This window comes from Watersipora subatra, chromosome 4 (assembly GCF_963576615.1).
Source record: "Watersipora subatra chromosome 4, tzWatSuba1.1, whole genome shotgun sequence".
Taxonomy (NCBI): Eukaryota; Metazoa; Bryozoa; class Gymnolaemata; order Cheilostomatida; family Watersiporidae; genus Watersipora; species Watersipora subatra.
This window is the reverse complement of record NC_088711.1, coordinates 12,182,837-12,200,901: the sequence shown is the minus strand read 5'-3', so window position 1 is coordinate 12,200,901 and position 18,065 is coordinate 12,182,837. Positions and strand designations below refer to the sequence as shown.

Sequence of the window (18,065 nt, the reverse complement as noted above, 5' to 3'; positions counted from 1 at the left end):
GACCCCTATACGACGCTGGGTCGCAGGACTCAGTACGAAGCTATACGGCCCTGAGCGGGGCTATTTAAACGCAATTTTATGTCAAGGACAGAAGAGATATTTAGTTGCGTTCTAAATTCGTATAAGAAGATTAGCAAAAAGTTACATTATTTAAGGCTAACGTACCCTTAACTATATATTAAGAAACTAAGCAAGAAAGTGTGATTCTCATTTGGACAATTGTGGAAATGGCTTCAAACAGGTTTTTATCTAGAGCAGCTTTTACTATTAATACAAAGCCTTGGACAAACATATATAACGATAGCCGTCTGACTACTCAACTCTTGCTAGTGTCAAAAGCTACGACCAATGCACCAAATGCTTTGCTTTCGAGGGTTGCATTTCATGTCACAAACACCCACACAGGTAAATATAAATGAAACATATTATTGATGAGTTTTAGATAGCTCTGTTATGTAGAATGTATTGCCTATGTAGAATGTACAGCCTATCGCAATGCTTACATTACGTCATGCTTGATGCAATGACTCTGTGTTAGACTATGTACATGAACTATTCAGTTGCGTTTTTGATTTGAATAAACGTAATAGAGTGATCTGTTGCTTACTGAGTGTTTGATAAACATACCACAAGCTATATCGGCAAAAGTGTGACACTAATGGCAGTAGAACTTTTAGACTTAATTAAAACCTATGAAGACGTAGAGAAGAGTGGTGACTTTTCTGAGTGGTGTGACAAGTTAGAGCTTGCAGAATGTTACGGAGTTGAAATCTTTTGTGCCACTCTTTCTGTCTGCAACTACAAAGAAGGATATACAAAAAAAAAGAGAAACTGTTGATGTCTACCTGGCAGATTTGCGTAGGCTAGTAGCTCTGATTGGCCAATTTGTACCAGAACCCTTATTGAAGTGTGCTTTTGTGGCTGGGTTACCAATTGATGTAGCTACCCAGATAAAATTCATTTCAGCAGTTGAAAAACTTTCATTGTCAGAGTTGGCCACGAGAGCAAGAATGATTATGTCTAGCAATGGTGGAGCACAAGGAGTCTGTGCAATGGGGTATGTAAGCTCAAAACCTGCTGGACAGATTTGTTCAATTTGTACTGGCAGAGGTCATAGAGCCCACCAGTGCCCATCCAAGGTTGTAAAAGGTGCAAAAAGGGTAATAAAGTGTTACAACTGTCAAGAGCTTGGCAATCACATAGCTAGGAATTGCCCTAAGGCTAAGGGAAACGAGAATGGGGGAGTGTCTGCACCGGATACTCTCCCCGCTATAAGTCACTGAACAAAGAGGTGCTACCATTTGTTGATATATATGTAAACAAAGTATCGACAAGAGCTCTTGTAGATACTGGTTGCGAACAGACTGTGGTTTTAGATGATCTTTGTGTTAAATTGAGTAAAAAGCTTAGCGGTCCTGTTCGAATTGTCAGCATGTTAAATGGTAAAACTACTGAGTGTAAGGGTGAAACTGTTTTAGAAGTCAATGTCACAGGAAATGAAGAGCTTCCTCTGCAGTGCTTGATTGCGCCAGCACTAGTCAGTGGAGCACCAGTGATATTGGGAATGCATGCTATTGCTAAACTCGGTGGAGTTAATGTTGATGTTCACAATGGTGTTAAGTTTGGTGGTGAGGTGCCAGTGATAAGTGTTGGCACAAGACACCAGAGTAGTTTAGAGATTGATGATAACGATTTCATAGCATGGTTTGATGGTAGTGCATGGTTTGTCAAATGGAAATGGAAAGATGATGAATTGATTCTACAAAATCATTGCTCTGAATACACGATAAATGATGATGACAGAAAAGAATTTGATGAAGAAGTGCAACGCTGGATAGATGATGAATGGCTGGAGTTATATGATAGAACAGTCCATGGTCATGTAGAGGGGATAATTCCATCGATAGCTGCAAAACAACCAAACAAGCCCAATAAGATTCGCCCCGTTATGGATAACCGTGAACTCAACAACTATATTCACAGTAATCCAGGTGTTGAGACTGCAATTTGCCAAGAAAAACTGCAAAATTGGAGGTTAGGGGGAGGCAAAACATGTCTGTTAGATTTGAAGAAGGCTTATCTACAAATTTATATAGAGCCCAGTCTGAAAAGATTCCAGGCAGTGAAGTACAGAGGTGAAACATATGTAACAACACTTGTGGGATTTGGTTTGAATGTTGCGCCCAAGATAATGTTCAAGATCATAGATAAAGTGCTGTCATTGGATGAACAGGCTTGCAATGGAACTGATCACTACATTGATGAAATTTGGGTAAACGAGGAGGTGGTTCAAGCTGATGTTGTTAAAGCTCACTTACTAAGGTTTGGACTTGTGGCAAAAGACTCATTGACACTATCAGATACTCGTGTGTTGGGTCTTAGAGTAAACAATGCAGAAGATGATCAGTACAACTGGAAGCGAGATGGTGATTTGCCTGTAGTTTCAGAAAAGGTTACCAAAAGAGACCTTTTTTCCCATTTGTGGCAAACTAGTTGGACATTACCCAGTTGCTGGATGGTTAAGAGTTGCTTGTAGCTTTGTAAAGAGATTTACCAATGACATAGACTGGTCTGAAACAGTTCCTAGTTCTGTGAAATCTTTGTTGGATGAAATATTTTAAAGAGTACAAGAGCAAGACCCAGTGAGAGGCAAGTGGGATGTCAACAAGACCTCTCAGTGTACTACTGTGTGGTGTGACGCCAGCAACTTGGCTCTCGGAGTGTCTCTGGAGGTAGATGGTTACACTGTTGAGGATGCAGCATGCTACATAAAGAGGATGATGCTGCTCATATAAATGTTGCTGAGCTAGAAGCTGCATTGAAAGGAATCAACCTAGCGCTAAAGTGGACAAAGACAAATATGCTGGTGATCACAGATTCAGCTACTGTTTATGGGTGGATAAATTCAGTGATAGAAGATACCAAAAGGCCTAAGGTTACTGGCCTCAGTGAGTTGATCGTTTGATGTAGACTTGGAATTATTGGTCAGCTGATTGATGAATATGGGTTAACAATAATGATCAAACTTGTTCCATCAAGTGAGAACAAGTCGGATGTCTTAACCAGAGTACCAAAGAAATGGCTACAAGTTGTTGCATACTCAGGGGTTGTACTTTCTAACACAGATGAGATAGAAGACGTAAAGAAAGTTAATCAAGACAACCACTTTGGTGTCAGCAAAACCCTGTACTTGGCGCAGAAAAGGCTTGGACGAACAATAAAAAAAAACATAGATGAGCAAGTAGTGAAAACTTGTCTATCTTGATCCTCACCTAATCAAATGGGATCATGGTCAGCTAAACGTAGCAAATGTATGGGAGCCCCTTGCATCAGATATCACTCATGTGAATGATCGACCTTATTTGAATATTATTGATCGTGGGCCTAGCAGGTTTTCTCTTTGGTTCAAACTGGCTACTGAAACATCAGACGTAGTAATCAAACAGTTGGACAATGTGTTTCGAGAACGTGAACCCCCTAAGGAGTTTCTCAGTGAGAATAGTCCATGTTTCACATGCGCTAGAATGAAAGAGTTTTTGCAGAAATGGAGCATAGAGCAGATCCTCAGCTGTGCCTATAAACCTACTAGAAATGGAATAATTGAAAAACATCACCGTACTATAAAGAGAACAGTCATGAGAACTGGTAAAGGACCTGAAGAAATGGCATATTGGTATAACAATTCACCAAACTCCAATGGTATAGGGTCTGTGGAAGAACTATACAGCTATCGCAGTGACTTAGCAGGGGCGATCAAATTGACAGAAATACCACAAAAGCCTAGTGACAATAGAGACTGCAGCCTTAACCCATACAAATTTGGAGACACTGTTAATGTCTAGCCAGTTAATGCTAGGTGCTTTGATAAGTGGAAATGCCGAAAAGTGACAAAGATAAATTCTAGCACTTCGGTTGAAGTCGATGGCACAAATAGGCATGTGTCTGACCTTAGATTGGTTCATCAAGACGACATCGCAGATGGTACTCATGAATCAACTCGGCCAACTAGAGACTCTAATCAGGTTGAAGTGGAGTTTAGTATTTCAGACCTGCTTGATAACAATGCTCAGTTGAATCGAGAGCCTGTTGACTCTGATCTCGATCAAAATAGTGACTTTGAAAACAGACCTGTTCGAGATAGACGTCTTCCTAAGTGGTTATCAAATTTTTTTACTGTAATGGTTGTACAAGTCCGTTAATCCTGAGATCTATTAGATTTTATGCTGTTTGGTTTCACAACAGTTGATCTTAAGATCAAGAGGGGATGTAGAATGTATTGCCTATGTAGGATGTACAGCCTATCGCAATGCTTAAATTATGTCATGCTTGATGCAATGATTTTGAGTTAGACTATGTACATGGACTATTCAGTTGCGTTTTGGATTTGAATAAACGTACTAGAGTGATCTGTTGCTTACTGAGTGTTTGATAAACATACCACATGTTGTAGCTTTGTATAGCATTCTACCATTGGCACAATAGCAGTTGCATTTATTACTAAACTCTCAGTTATAAGCAATAGTCAGAAATATATTTTAATCAGATTGATATACGTAACAGCAATTTATTAGCTCAACTATTTTTACATTGTTATAGAGCAAATTTTACCAGAGATGAATATCTTTCTTGCAAAAATATTTAGTGATCAAAAGTTACAGGAATAAAGTTTCTCGATTCACATAGACAGTGACTACTGTAATAATTCCAATTCTATGTGCCTTCCATATAAAAAAGAAGTCTTCAGCAGCGTCTTAACGAACTCCGGCTACTAACCCCATAGTAACAAAGCGGCACTGCAACAGTTGCCAGTATTTTGCTATACTTTCAAAAAGCTGAGAAATACTTGCAGGAATACAACTTGCAGGAATACTCGCTTTGGTAACATCGATCTGTAGCAAAGTTATCAAGACTTTTTACAGCGGAATATATATCGAGATTTCTAAATTTTTCTCTTAAATATGTCTTTCATGCAAACGGTTAAAGTTATGTTGTTAGCACTACTAAAAATTAGTTTTATGTGAAAATACAAAGAGTATTGCTGCAAATATTTTTTTCTAGAAATTCATACTATTAATCTCAGAGTGATTTTATCAGATTACAGAGTTAGGTATTGATTGATGTGATTGCCTACTTATGAGTAACACTTACTCCTGCATTAGCTGGCCTAGTTTACACTACATTTAGTGATGTGAATTAGATGCAAAATACTTGATAGACAAAAGCGTATTGCTTCTTTTAGCAAAGACATGTAAACTACCGAAGTCTTTCTATTCAACGCATTCTTCACAAGAAGTTGGCAAATCTGTGAATTGTTGGAAATGTGGCAACCTTCTGAATGTTCCACCAAATGATGACTACATTGAGCATCCAGCGGACCAGTTTTATTGCCTACATAAAGCTTGTGGCGTACTTCAACCTGCGCAAGACATCAATCATTTTGAACAGTTTCAGCTTCCGGTTAACTATGAGTTAGACACACAGAACTTGACAAAACTGTATCGAAGGATACAACATCGACTTCACCCAGACAAGGCAGTACAATTATCGCAGGTGAACACTGTTTTTATATTATACTTCATAACCTATTGTATTAAACCTATTTGCACAGGATGAATTTGTTAATAATAATATAGTTTTATATTTTGATATCTCTTTAGCTAGTATCAATAGAGAACCATTTTTATCTGTTTTTTTTTATCTAGGTGTTCTATGAATAATTTGGCATAGATTTTCTTTTTATTTCTCATTTGCAATGTGTGTACCAGCGCTTACGTATTGTATTTCAACTTATATCTGCCTGACACAAAATAAAACATCATGCATCTGGCAGGTCTTTTTACTTTTGCAAGGAAGAGAAGGAATTTGCAGATAAACACTCAACTGCTGTGAATCATGCATACGAAGTTTTGCTAAAGCCAGTGTCCAGAGCCCTATATATGTTGTCATTGAATGGGCTATCTATAGAAGAGGGAGACCTTGAAATGGATCCAGAATTTTTAATGGACATCATGGAGCGAAATGAACTAGTTTCTGGTTGGTATCATCTATTCATTTCAGTAATCTATTAGATACATATGTATTAGTAAGTAGTATTATGTCATGTACTAGTTAAAAACAATACAGTTTTTTTTAATCACAGTTGAGAAAACAGTGAGAGTCGTCTCATCGATCTATATGATAACTCATAGGTATTTTTAAAATTTCAACCATTTTATTTCCTTACATCTATGAACCTCTTTAATATTTCTAAGCTTTTGATCTGACTGCGGTGTTTACTATTAATAATTTATTTTTTGTGTCAGCAGGTCAAACATTGTAATTGCTGTTGTCTTCTTTCTGATGTGAAATGTACCTTTCTATGTGTATACACTGCAGAATTGCTTTGAGCTCAACGCTTGGTTTTGGAAAGGACTGCAAGTTGTTAGCATTTTACTTTAGGTACTTTTGTCAAGCAGCCAAATCAGGCGGTTTTATATCAATGCAAATCATGTGCATACAATATTTTTCAAGTACGTTTTTACCCAGCATGCTTCTTTGGTTCTCCAAGTTAATTTTGCACACCGCATAATATTCCATTAAGATTATTACTGACCGTAATGAGTGACTGGTTAGTAAATTTAACTGGTGACATATTTTCTGATGACTTGTAATGGTTTTAGTAACTTATATACATTGATTCAGCTTTATACTCACTTATTTCATGCTGTTTCACCATATTTAAAACTAATTAAAATATAAAACTACAACAGTATTAATTGTGACAAATATGTGGCCATAGATTATATTCAAATTAACTTCTTTTTAGCAAAAATATTAGATCAGTTGTTTTGTGGAAAAATGAACCAACTAGTGTTGGTCCTATTAGAATCAAGCCTTGACTTACAATTTCTTTTACATACAACTCTTTTGTCATACATAAAATTGCAGCAAATATTTGTCTCAACACGAAATAACTTTTAATTCATGTATCAAAATTTTTTAAAACCTTTTATAAATAAAAGTTTTTAGAGTAAAAATGAAAAAGCTGATAAAAACTTGAAATAAATTTTAAAATGATAAACTAAATGTAAATTAACCCAATATTAAACTCTAATTAGTGGAAGTTACAGTAAATTGTTCGCGTTTCTATTCATCACTCTACCATTAAATCTATGGAATACCGAGTGTTCATGTGTGTCTACATGGTAAGGTAGTGATAGAAACATCTTCATATTGATTATTACTTTGTTAACTTGCTTTTACCTGTAATTCAGATTTTTGCATTTAATTTTTACATGTTTTAATGTGTATGTAATTGTTTCAAGTTTTCATTATTGTTTTTGAACTGCGAAATGAATTAAACAAAATAGAATGTATTTTATGAGAACATTTGCTTAACATACACACAATGATTTTGATATGCAAATTACAGAATGTGATAACCATGAATGTCGAGGTTTGACTATCCATAAACAATCGTTTGATACAAACAGTGGTTGCACACTTAGGAGTTATTTACTTATGTCTATAAACGTTCTAGAGTAGGCAACTTCTTGATATTTAAAATACTGGCTGGCCTACTGTTAGATTATATTTCAGATGTGTAGCACCTGAGCTATGTGAATTAAATAACACTTCTAAACATTGCTTAGCTCTTGAACTGGTTGGTAGTAATCTTGTCCTCGACGAACACTGTTTTTTACACAACGCAAGTTAAATATTATGGGCTGTAATCCAATCGCCGAACACTTACTCATTTAGAGTTAGGTTGTCTTTTTTCAACAAAGAATGAGCTTGCGTTATTAGGAATGTAGTAACTTTTTTGATACTAGGTTTTATAGGTTTCCGTCAGTTTGGGCTCACCACAGTAAAGCAATAGTGGTGGCTCAGTGAAATGCTTTGCATTTGGATTTCACTGCGCCACTCTTATGTACAACACATTTGCCACCTGTTTTATCACAGTAATTTGAAGCCTTAATGAATATGTTACTCGCTGCTTGGATAAATCTTGTTTGATTGGAAAGTAAGTCGTTACACCATTAATAGTCGATCACATCATTAAATAATGGTGCAGTTTTTTAATTTCCATTATGTTTCGCATCTGTATTATAATCAATTCACTACTTTTATATATAAGTTCTTGCATGCCCACTTGTGTTTGTGTTTTTACAGATAATGATGATGAAGAACACCTACGAGCACTTTTTGATGACAATCGGTGTAACATAAATTCCTTAATCAAAAAAATATCACAAGCTTTCAATGAACAGGATTTCGAGAGTGCCAAAGTACTGATTGGAATGATAAAATACTTCGTGAACATTGAAGATAAGATCAAAGAAAAAACTTATTTTCACTAACCGAGTATTGCTATTATATTTACACTTGAAGGCTGTGAGATACACGAAGGTTTCAAAGAAATCATGCAATAACTTTCACAAAGGTTGTAAATTGTACAGTGGCGTGAAACATAAATATTTGCTAATATGATTTGCCTAAATCTGTATAGAGAAGTTACAATTCCTGTTTGGCTTTCCTTGCTGCAGCTGCTTCAGGTGCGTATTGTGGTAACAATTTCTCTACTCGTGAAATAAAGTCACTCTTCTCTGTGCAACCTTTGCAGTCCTCACCCCAGATACTCAAAATCTTCTTCAATTCTTTAACCTTCATCTTTTTAAAGTCAGCCTCCACAAAGTCCATCTGTTTCTCTAGCAACAGAACAAACATTCAATTAACACTGAGAATCCAGCTCAGAAACATACTGTTGTGGTCCAACTCACCATATCGATAGCGTATATATATGCCATTACGTTTTAAAAAGTTCTAGAGATGAAAATTTCTGGTCAATTCCTAAATATTTTTGTTATTAGATTGCCAAATGTTTTTACTTTTCAATGGAAGAGCTTATAGAGAGAAAAAACAGCATTCTGGTATATTTTCATGAGTCCGCTACGCTAGACTTTGGATTCTCAAACTCCTAAATTACTATCTTTCATGTGGCACAACAAGTTTGACAGCAGAAATTGCGTCCAATGTTGCATAATTATTCTAATATGGATAGATGTGAAATTTAAAGTTGGATTATAAATTTGTGCAGTTATTTAATTTCTATTGTAGCGATGTAGGGTTAAAAACATTAAATCATGATAACCGTTTACAGTAAGCTCTTTATTAGGTGTAAGTTATTGTGAATAACTTGAATCATCCTAAATGTATCTGAATTAATTAGCTTATTGAAAAGTGAAAAGTTGGCCTTATACATTTTGGAAAAACAGTTGACGCTGTTTAAAAAATCCATTAATAAAATTGGGGGATAACTGGTCCTGTAGTATGGGGTTGAGAATGATAAACATATTTATGAAGTGTAAATAATACAATAATACCTGAAGATGCGAGTATATGATGCATGCAAATCATAAAAGAGATGCTACTACCACACCATGAAACCAACTTTTCATCAAACAACCATTTTGTCAAAAAAGTTTCTACATCTAACACAAATGAATTAAACAACAGCCATTGTTAATATCCGATCAACATATAAAAATTAGAAAAAATAATTGTTTGGATAAAATTGTTGATGATTGGTTGGAGTACGTTTGTTGACATACCCCTTCCCATACATATACTCCTCTCATACATGTACCCCTCTCATACACGTACCTCCCTCTCGGAAATGTACCCCCTTTTATGCAAGTACCCCCCCCCTCTCATACATAGTTGTGAAAGTTCAACTCCAAGTTTTATCATAAATTGTAAAAAACAAAAAGGCCAGCTTTACATTTCATTAATATCTCATCATACAATACTTCGAAAGTCAAACTGCTGCTCATGGCCACCTCTGCATTTATTGTTTTTAATAAATGACAATAAGTTTGAGCAAATATTTGTCTCCACATACAAAGTAATTCTAAACATTCGATGTCCAAAATTTCTTTAAACATCAGTTTAGTTCCTGAATCTGAAAATTCCATAAAAACTAACATGTACAAGTATTAAACAGTTAAATTGATACATTATAAACCCACTTAAACTGTATCTAGCCTGTGTGAAAGTGAGTCATGTTGTGCATCTCTATCACGCACCCTACATCTGATGCTACATATTGACGCTCATGCATCTCGCAAATAAAACAACAATAAAAAAAGCTTTTACTGATTATCATTTTCATTTTTGCATATATTTTAAGTTTTAGCATTTAGTTACATGGCTTTAAAACAAATGCATTACATATAATTACTTGACGTACTGTACAGGAAGCATTTCTAGACAGCTACTGATCTGCTATATAGGCGGAAAAATTACTACAAGAGCAATATTGACGAGTGAGAAATGCATTGCAACAAAGCTCACTCTAATAATCGCTCACAAATATGGAAGGTATACCGCATACCATGTCATCAACTGATAATTATGTATTTTCTTTTATTCGTGAGCCATCACAATTGGCACAAATTGTAGTTATCGTCACGCTAATCAATCTGCGGAGTAGACTTTGCCACAACTTGAGGTGATAAAATACAGCAGGCCAAAGTTGTTGAAATAAAAAGGACTGCATCAGGAAATAGAGTGAGATAGTAAACTACACATTAAAAAATCATAAATAGGTCAATGAATTACACAGTAGGGAAGTTCATAGATGGGTTAATGAAAACCCGGTCTGAATGAATTTCAAAATACCCGTTTACACTAGTATTCACATGACTTTGATAAACTATGAAAAACTACAAACTAATTAGTTATTGTATTGTTAATGAATAAAAAGGAAGACAATTCTAAATTTCATGTTTAATGCTTCTTTTCACAGAGGTTCATGATATATTCTTGCCCAGTTCACCAAACTGTTGCCAAAATTGTTAAAATTCTCTAAGCCAGTCATGTAGGAGTGTGGGCTATTTCCTTACCATATTTCAGTTCGCAAATCTGACTGTCTTTAGCATTCAACTTGGTGCATATTTTACTTGGAGGCATGAAGAATGCCAATGGTTTGGTTACATCTCCGATAGTGCTGGTAGCAGAGTCTGCTCTAGCCCCGATGTAGAAACACTAAAACAGGTATTACTATTTAAAGCAAATTATACAGCATGAAACAAAACAATGTCTAAATATTTCTGAGTACAATACCAAATGAAACCAAGTAAAAATTGTGCATTATGACAAATCCAAGACAGACCGGCCAATCGCAACAATCGATTCTTAAGTGATGAATGAATATTTACTAAATACATGAGCTGAATTTCAGAGATTGTGTTGAACATTGCCAGTGAACCAAAGTAGTCATTTTGCATTCTGTAACTAAACACGAAAAAATTTGAGTTCGATGCTTACAAATCGTTCATCCTTTCCTTTTGCCGTCTTGCAAAATTTCTTCAATAGCGACTCCAGTTTATCTTTATCTTTGCGATCGTCATCAGATAGCGTGGCTTCGAACTTTTCCAATACCTTTACACAAACTATAAATAAATATAGTAGCAATATTTGAACAGCAGATGGCATAATTCATCACTAAAACAGTCACAATATTTGAAAGGTAGATGAGCATAGACCAATAAATAAAACTGCTATATTTATGTGAGTTTTCACACTTCATCCTTTAGTGATTATTAATCACTGAAGGATGAAGTGTGAAAACTCACATAAATATGGCAGGGGTAACTTTGACAGTCATAACAGTTTAATAATCATTCTAGTACAATGGTGTACAATAGTACAATAACTATTCAAATGCAATGGAAGCTTGTACAATTCTATGTAACAATTCATAAGTTTTATACATGTAATAACTTATTAGCACTCAGAGACTACTACCATCAATATCTGTAGATTAAATATATATTTAATAGCTTAAAATTTTAGAATTAAAAGTTAATGAAAAATACTATAAAAGTGAGAATTTTGTGCACAATAAGATTAAAAAGAGAATCTGAAATTTTATGAAGTGCTTTTAATCATGATTTGTCAAGACTTGAACTTTATATTAATGCAGTCGAACCATGACTCATGATCACAGCTCCATAAGATTTTGTCAATACGCAATGTAGACATTGAGCAAATACATGTCACATCAAAACATTCAAAGTAATTTCCAACATACGATATACAAAATTTCTTGAAATATTAGAGTTTTGCGAGTATAAGTAAAAAGCTAGTTGAAATGTAAACGGAAAAACAATACAAAATACACGAATCAAGTTGTTTTGAAGTATATCTAGTGAAAGTTCGAGTAAATCCCGTTACCACTGAACTTATGCACTGCCGAACCTATGTTTCTGTTCATGTGTCTCTAAGACAAGGTAACAATAAAAACTTAATCTCATGATTATTGTTTTATATATTAGTCTTTTCATATAATTTAAATTTAAGTTTCCGCATTTATTTGTTTACATAGTTGTTTATATTGTAGTTGTTGCAATACTATATTTACTTTAAAAAATTGCCGTTGTATTTTGAACTGTGAAACAAGTCAAACTAACTACAGCGTATTGTTATAAGAAGATATGCTCTAACATATGACAGCAGTTTTGACATATGAAGCAAATAAATGTATTAGAATGGATTCACTTCATATAGTGATGTTTGGCTTTACCGATGTCATTGTGAAAAGAAAAGCTAATATGCATTCTTAAACTCTAACAATAAACGTCTTTCACTCTTAAATTCTAATGTGCTCATGCATTTTTTATTGATATATTTACATTTTACATTAAACTAAATTCACTAACACAAAAAGACACATACTCTCACAGACAGTAAAGGTAAGTACGATACTAATAATATCCAAGTGCGAACAAAAATTCAACACAGCAACAGGCACAATATAGCCTCAACTGGTGGAACTTCAACTTGGATTCAAGCTGCATAAACTAAAGTTGATATTACCATATTATTCCTAGTGGATTTTAATGTGTACCTGAATCCAACACCAGAGCCTTGTTAAGTATTTTTTGATGATCATATGTAAACCGATTGCTAACAAGATGAAAAACCAGTTTGAATCATTTATATGTTGAGTTTTATGTAAAACAATACTTAAAATAAAAAAGTTTACACAATCCTTACTTTATGTCCTTAATCTTTTATAAAAACAGGATCAGAAGTCATGGACACATACCTTCACATTGGGTATCATCTGCACTAGTTCGGTCCATCGCCATAGTAAATAAGACAAAAAGTGCTAAGCATAGTGTGGCCTTCATAATGAGAGAAGAGCAGTCTCAGCAATTGTGACTTGGCTTTGTTCTAATTTGAGCGCTCGGAATGCCTGCATAACAAATAAATGTAAGTTAATGGCAAATTCAGGTTATATCAGTCATTTGCAGGAGTGCGTAGAATGTAAGGAGCATGTAATGACCGCCTTTTATAGGCTATGAGTATGGCTAAAAGAAACATCGCTGAAATGAGCACAAACACCAACTACATGTGAAATGAACACAATTACTATAGAATCAACAACGAATGCGTTTCCATGCTTCAAAGATTGTTTCCTTCTAGTATCATTTGGTGCCTGGAAATATGCAAAGAACTAAGACTTGACCCTTCAAGTCTTAGCCACTTGAAGATAATTTGCCTACTATGTTTATCTTTTAAAAATTTAAACAATCGATTATTTGATAAATAGAAATATTTTTTAGAGACTGCTGCTGTTGCCAGCAACATCCAGTTTGTAATCAAGACTATACTGATATCGAGATATAAGAGTTGGGTCCTTAATTCATATACACAATTGATCACAAGGTTTTGTACAACACTAACCAGCAGCAAACTTGTTGTTTAAACACATTATCATTGCAGTCAATTTAATTTGGAAGCCCCTGAGGCACAGTTGTACATCAGTTATATATGGAGCCTTATAGTGCTCCGTGTTCCATGTTCTCAACCCGAGTTGGTGAACTTGTTGACGTTTTACAGTACATACATAGTTTAATTTCTATTAGCTAACGGGTGCCTGTCAGTGTACCATTGTTAATATAACCAGATCTACGGTTATGCTACCGTAATCCCAGTATATTGCACTTTATATTTACAAACCGGGAAAAAGATTTTCTCCGGTTTGCAGAAGTCGAGTTCTTCAAATTGGTGTATAACTAGTGCGTTGTAAACTCGAGTTCCTGGTAAAAGCAATAAGTTTTAGTTTTACAGTACATACATACATAGTTCAATTTCTATTAGCTAACAGGTGCCTGTTGGTGTACCGTTTGCTAATATAACCAAATCTATGGTTATGCTACTGCAATACCAGTATAATGCACCTTATTTTTTCAAACTCGAGTTTGCAAATATAACTTGGTTTGTCAACTCGGGGCACTCTTTTCCGCTATAGTTTTATCTATCTTACAGGGCACAGAATTATACATATTATTAAAAATGTATGCTGTAAAAGTACTGAACAATTAAATGAAAGTATGTTGTAATTTGTTTTAAATGCATACCATTTGTACTAGTCTTGCAAACAGTGAAAGCTTGAATTTGTTATGAAACTAGGTTAGTACTAATGTAGTAAATATAATAATTAGTACTAATGTAGTAAGCTAAATATGTATGTGTATTGTTTGTCATCAGTTTTAAATAAATAAATGGCAACTGTGAGTATATCTATGAAGCCAAAGGGATAATACTTGTTCAAGCCGATATAGGCCAGCAGTTGTTGGCTTCAGTTTCAAATACAATCACTTAGGCTATGGCAACTTTTGATATCATTTCTATTATTTTATGTGTCATTAATATTTGTGGGTCATCAATCGTAGTGGTTTTTATCATGCTCAGGAACAACAGAGGGTATTTCTATATGTACAGTATGTTCTCCTACAACGTAAATAATCCCTTCCAGTAATGTTCACATTATCGGGATTTTACGATATAACAGTAAAATATATTTAAATTGCCTAATCCGTTTTAAGATTTTTTTAAACTCAACCCTTTGGACATCAAAAAGGAAAAACTTAACTCTTTTCATTTGTGGGCTGTACCATAACTGAACCATTATTAGTTTGCATGGACAACCTTTCTCCTTTTTATGATCAAGTTCACTGGTTTTATAGACAGTATTATTGTGGTAATTCTTGTGATAATTCATATTATCGTGGTAATTCTACAATAACTTAATGGGGAGCGCACATTTTCGACATTCATTTATAACGATTTGCTCACTTTTTTACACAGAAAAGTGTACTCTGCCAAGGAAAACTAATAACAAATATTTTATACAGCTTCAACAAAACGTGAAAACGTAAAACAAAACAACAAATTTTACAAAAAGTGACACTACCTGTTCGGCGTTAATCAGTATCCAAGAGTCAAGGTTAGGATAAAAGATAACTTTTGACAATACTCCAACTCGTGACATTTGGATTGGTAGACCGATGCTGTAAGACCAGCACCAATCGATCGCCTTTGTATTTATGAACAATGCGTAGCTATCCTATTTTTTGTTTTGTCGACACATCTGGCGATCTATCACGACGAACTACAGTAGATTGTTGTGAAAGTTGTAAATATAATGAATTTAACGTTATACGCACATCGTTGTTTCTTTTGCAAGTGCAGCGAGAGATATTAATATTCAAATCAAATTTGAGAACTTGCCTAACTTGACACTTTACATTATATAGAATTTTTTACGTAGTGGGAAGCAAAAACTGCACACAAATTTTTTATTTTATCTTCACTTTATCCTATACTCTACGTTATAGGAGATATACGTCATAGGAGCGTCTTCTGTATTACAAATTACAGGATGCACTTTTGATCTAATAAAGCTATTGTTTTATAAGATATGCTGTTGCCCATGTGGTTGGTCATCAAGACATCCTACGTACATCAATACACACAACCCCCAACACCTCAACCTACACTATGATCACTAGATATCGAAATGCAGTTTGTTATTAAATTTAATTGCTTTAGTTGCAATGGTTACAAAGTTCATGTTGCAGTTGCAATCTTTCATTTTAATCATTGATCTAAATTATGACATTATTCAGCTGTTTATCCTTGTCAAGTTGTCATTATCAACTTTAGGAATTTAATAGTGCACTATACATTTTTTAAAGTTTTATGAGCATAGCAAATTTGGCACACCTTGGACAGAATTCTAGTGTGATGGTAACTTTTATGAAATACACAGCATTTTCTTCCAAACCTCTTCCTTTCCAAAGATATAACATTTATATTTAACATTGAGTTTATATCGGCATTTCTTGGAATGAAGATCAAATAATAAATCAGAAGGCACTTTTTCAAACTAGGTCTATGTGATGTATTCCAAGAAATGTTCATTTGCCTTTGGTGGCTGAGACAACTCTTACCATTATGTTCACACCTGTATGTTTGCCCACAACAGCAACCTAAAGAAAGCTTTAAATGATTAAATCTACTTGTAAAATACCTAAACTGGTTTCCCGAGTTCTGAACAAAGTTAACACCAATCAGAGTCTGACAAAATGAGTTATAGAAGATTGACACAGTTTTGTGCAGTCTTATTTATATACAGAATGCATTTTTTTATGTTGGACGATTCACAATTAACACTAATATAGTGCAATAACACGGCTCTAGGTGAGTCAAACTTTTTTTCTGAAAAAAGGAAGGAATCTATCAAAGAAGATATGTCAACCAGCCTGCCGAAAAACCGCAAAGTTCTACAATACATGACCAAAATAACAGCCGTTAGTCATTAATTCCAATCAGAACATTTCTACGATCCACTCAAATAACAACATAGAGAACATAACCTGAGTACTTAAACACCTCACAAGCTAACAGAGAAATCAATAAAAAAACAGCTCCAACGACTGCTTCTTTTTCTTTTGTCTGCCAAGCCCCATTCTCTTTCGGCTGCTAAAACTCCTCCTATATCAATTGTTGAGCTCTTTGGACTGTCATGTTTTTTGTTGCTTCCGAGTCTCCTAGGTGTATAGGACCAATGATATACAGCCCCCCAGTATATACATGTATATATTTACAATGACATCGGTAAAGTCAAACATCACCTTATGAAGTGAATCCATTCTAATACATTTATTTGCTTCATATGTCATATGTTAGAGCACATCTTTTTATAACAATACACTGTAGTTAGTTTGATTTGTTTCACAGTTCAAAATACAACGGCAATTTTTTAAAGTAAGTAGATATATATGTGGGGCTGTATATCATTGATAGGACTGAGCAAAATAATATGGACAACCGTTGGCGTATAGGTGCTACTTTCATAAGCTACTTTAACTTTTTGTAATATATACGTATTACTGTTTTAGCATTTCGTTAGCTGCGTATTTAAATTGCTGAACTTACAGAAAAAAGAAGTATATGGTTCCGGTAAATATTGGTAATGCTAAATGTAATAGCTTGTTGCCTTCACTAGTATTCCAGTAGTAGCCAAATTAGTTCACACAACCTAACCAAATGCGCAGAAACTAAACATAGTCAAAATAGAATACGATGATAAAGTAAATTCAAAATTAATGTTGGTGTGGATTAACTGCGTATAACTACATAACATAATTTATCCCTAACCCAGCATAACATTTCTGGCTGAAAAACCAGGTACCTACATTTCCAACATAACAAAGGTGAGTACTTACAGACGGTATTAATAATTGAGAAAATCAAATTTCACTAGACATATATATATATGCTTTTAAAGAAATTAATTTGAAGCCGATCATAAATGAATGAAATATCAACGGGGTCTGGCGACGGTTCTGAAGCGACTGATTTGCTTTCGGCAACTCGATATTACACGTCGCTAATATCGCAAAATGAAAATTGACAATGCGTACTTGTCTTACCATGATTGGCTGTGTTCCCACGTGTTACTCGCTGTTATTCGTCGAGATAGTCGATAGTGAATTTCTTTGAGATGATTGGACGGTTTTGTAACCATATCTCCATTCGATTTGTAATCGAGGAGCTAATAATTGTACGCCCGTAAAATACCCTAACAATTTTTCAAGACTTTAAACGCTATACATCGCTTTATGCTGAACTTGCCTAACGTGAAAAATACTAGTGTTGTCGCGCCATTAACTTATACAAAAACATTTGATTGGCAACTGCTGATTGCCAGACTCTACAAAGCCGATTAC

At 34.7% G+C, this 18,065-nt stretch overlaps 2 protein-coding genes across 2 annotated transcripts; one reads left to right on the top strand and one right to left on the bottom strand.

Annotated features, from left to right (window-relative positions):
* The first annotated feature begins 154 nt into the window (after positions 1 to 154).
* LOC137393035 (iron-sulfur cluster co-chaperone protein HscB-like) lies at positions 155 to 8,339 on the top strand. The gene is made up of 4 exons (XM_068079419.1): positions 155 to 405; positions 5,240 to 5,550; positions 5,850 to 6,033; positions 8,152 to 8,339. The coding sequence occupies exons 1-4, from the start codon at positions 228 to 230 to the stop codon at positions 8,337 to 8,339; spliced, it is 861 nt and encodes a 286-aa protein (XP_067935520.1). The 5' UTR covers positions 155 to 227.
* On the bottom strand, positions 8,337 to 17,709 carry LOC137393036 (mesencephalic astrocyte-derived neurotrophic factor homolog). The gene is made up of 5 exons (XM_068079420.1): positions 17,562 to 17,709; positions 13,091 to 13,240; positions 11,308 to 11,432; positions 10,884 to 11,025; positions 8,337 to 8,687 (listed from the first exon to the last, which is right to left on the bottom strand). The coding sequence occupies exons 2-5, from the start codon at positions 13,173 to 13,175 to the stop codon at positions 8,494 to 8,496; spliced, it is 546 nt and encodes a 181-aa protein (XP_067935521.1). The 5' UTR covers positions 13,176 to 13,240; positions 17,562 to 17,709; the 3' UTR covers positions 8,337 to 8,493.
* Between the last annotated feature and the right edge of the window lie 356 nt (positions 17,710 to 18,065).

What these genes read in the sequence shown, in the direction of transcription:
- LOC137393035 (XM_068079419.1), top strand. Translation starts at nt 228, where the DNA reads ATGGCTTCAAACAGGTTTTTATCTAGAGCAGCTTTTACTATTAATACA. An exon ending in TGTCACAAACACCCACACAG is followed by an intron (nt 406 to 5,239) that starts GTAAATATAAAT and finishes TGCTTCTTTTAG; the next exon opens with CAAAGACATGTAAACTACCG. An exon ending in AGGCAGTACAATTATCGCAG is followed by an intron (nt 5,551 to 5,849) that starts GTGAACACTGTT and finishes TACTTTTGCAAG; the next exon opens with GAAGAGAAGGAATTTGCAGA.
- LOC137393036 (XM_068079420.1), bottom strand. Translation starts at nt 13,175, where the DNA reads ATGAAGGCCACACTATGCTTAGCACTTTTTGTCTTATTTACTATGGCG. An exon ending in AGATGATACCCAATGTGAAG is followed by an intron (nt 11,433 to 13,090) that starts GTATGTGTCCAT and finishes ATTTATTTATAG; the next exon opens with TTTGTGTAAAGGTATTGGAA. An exon ending in AAGGAAAGGATGAACGATTT is followed by an intron (nt 11,026 to 11,307) that starts GTAAGCATCGAA and finishes TACCTGTTTTAG; the next exon opens with TGTTTCTACATCGGGGCTAG.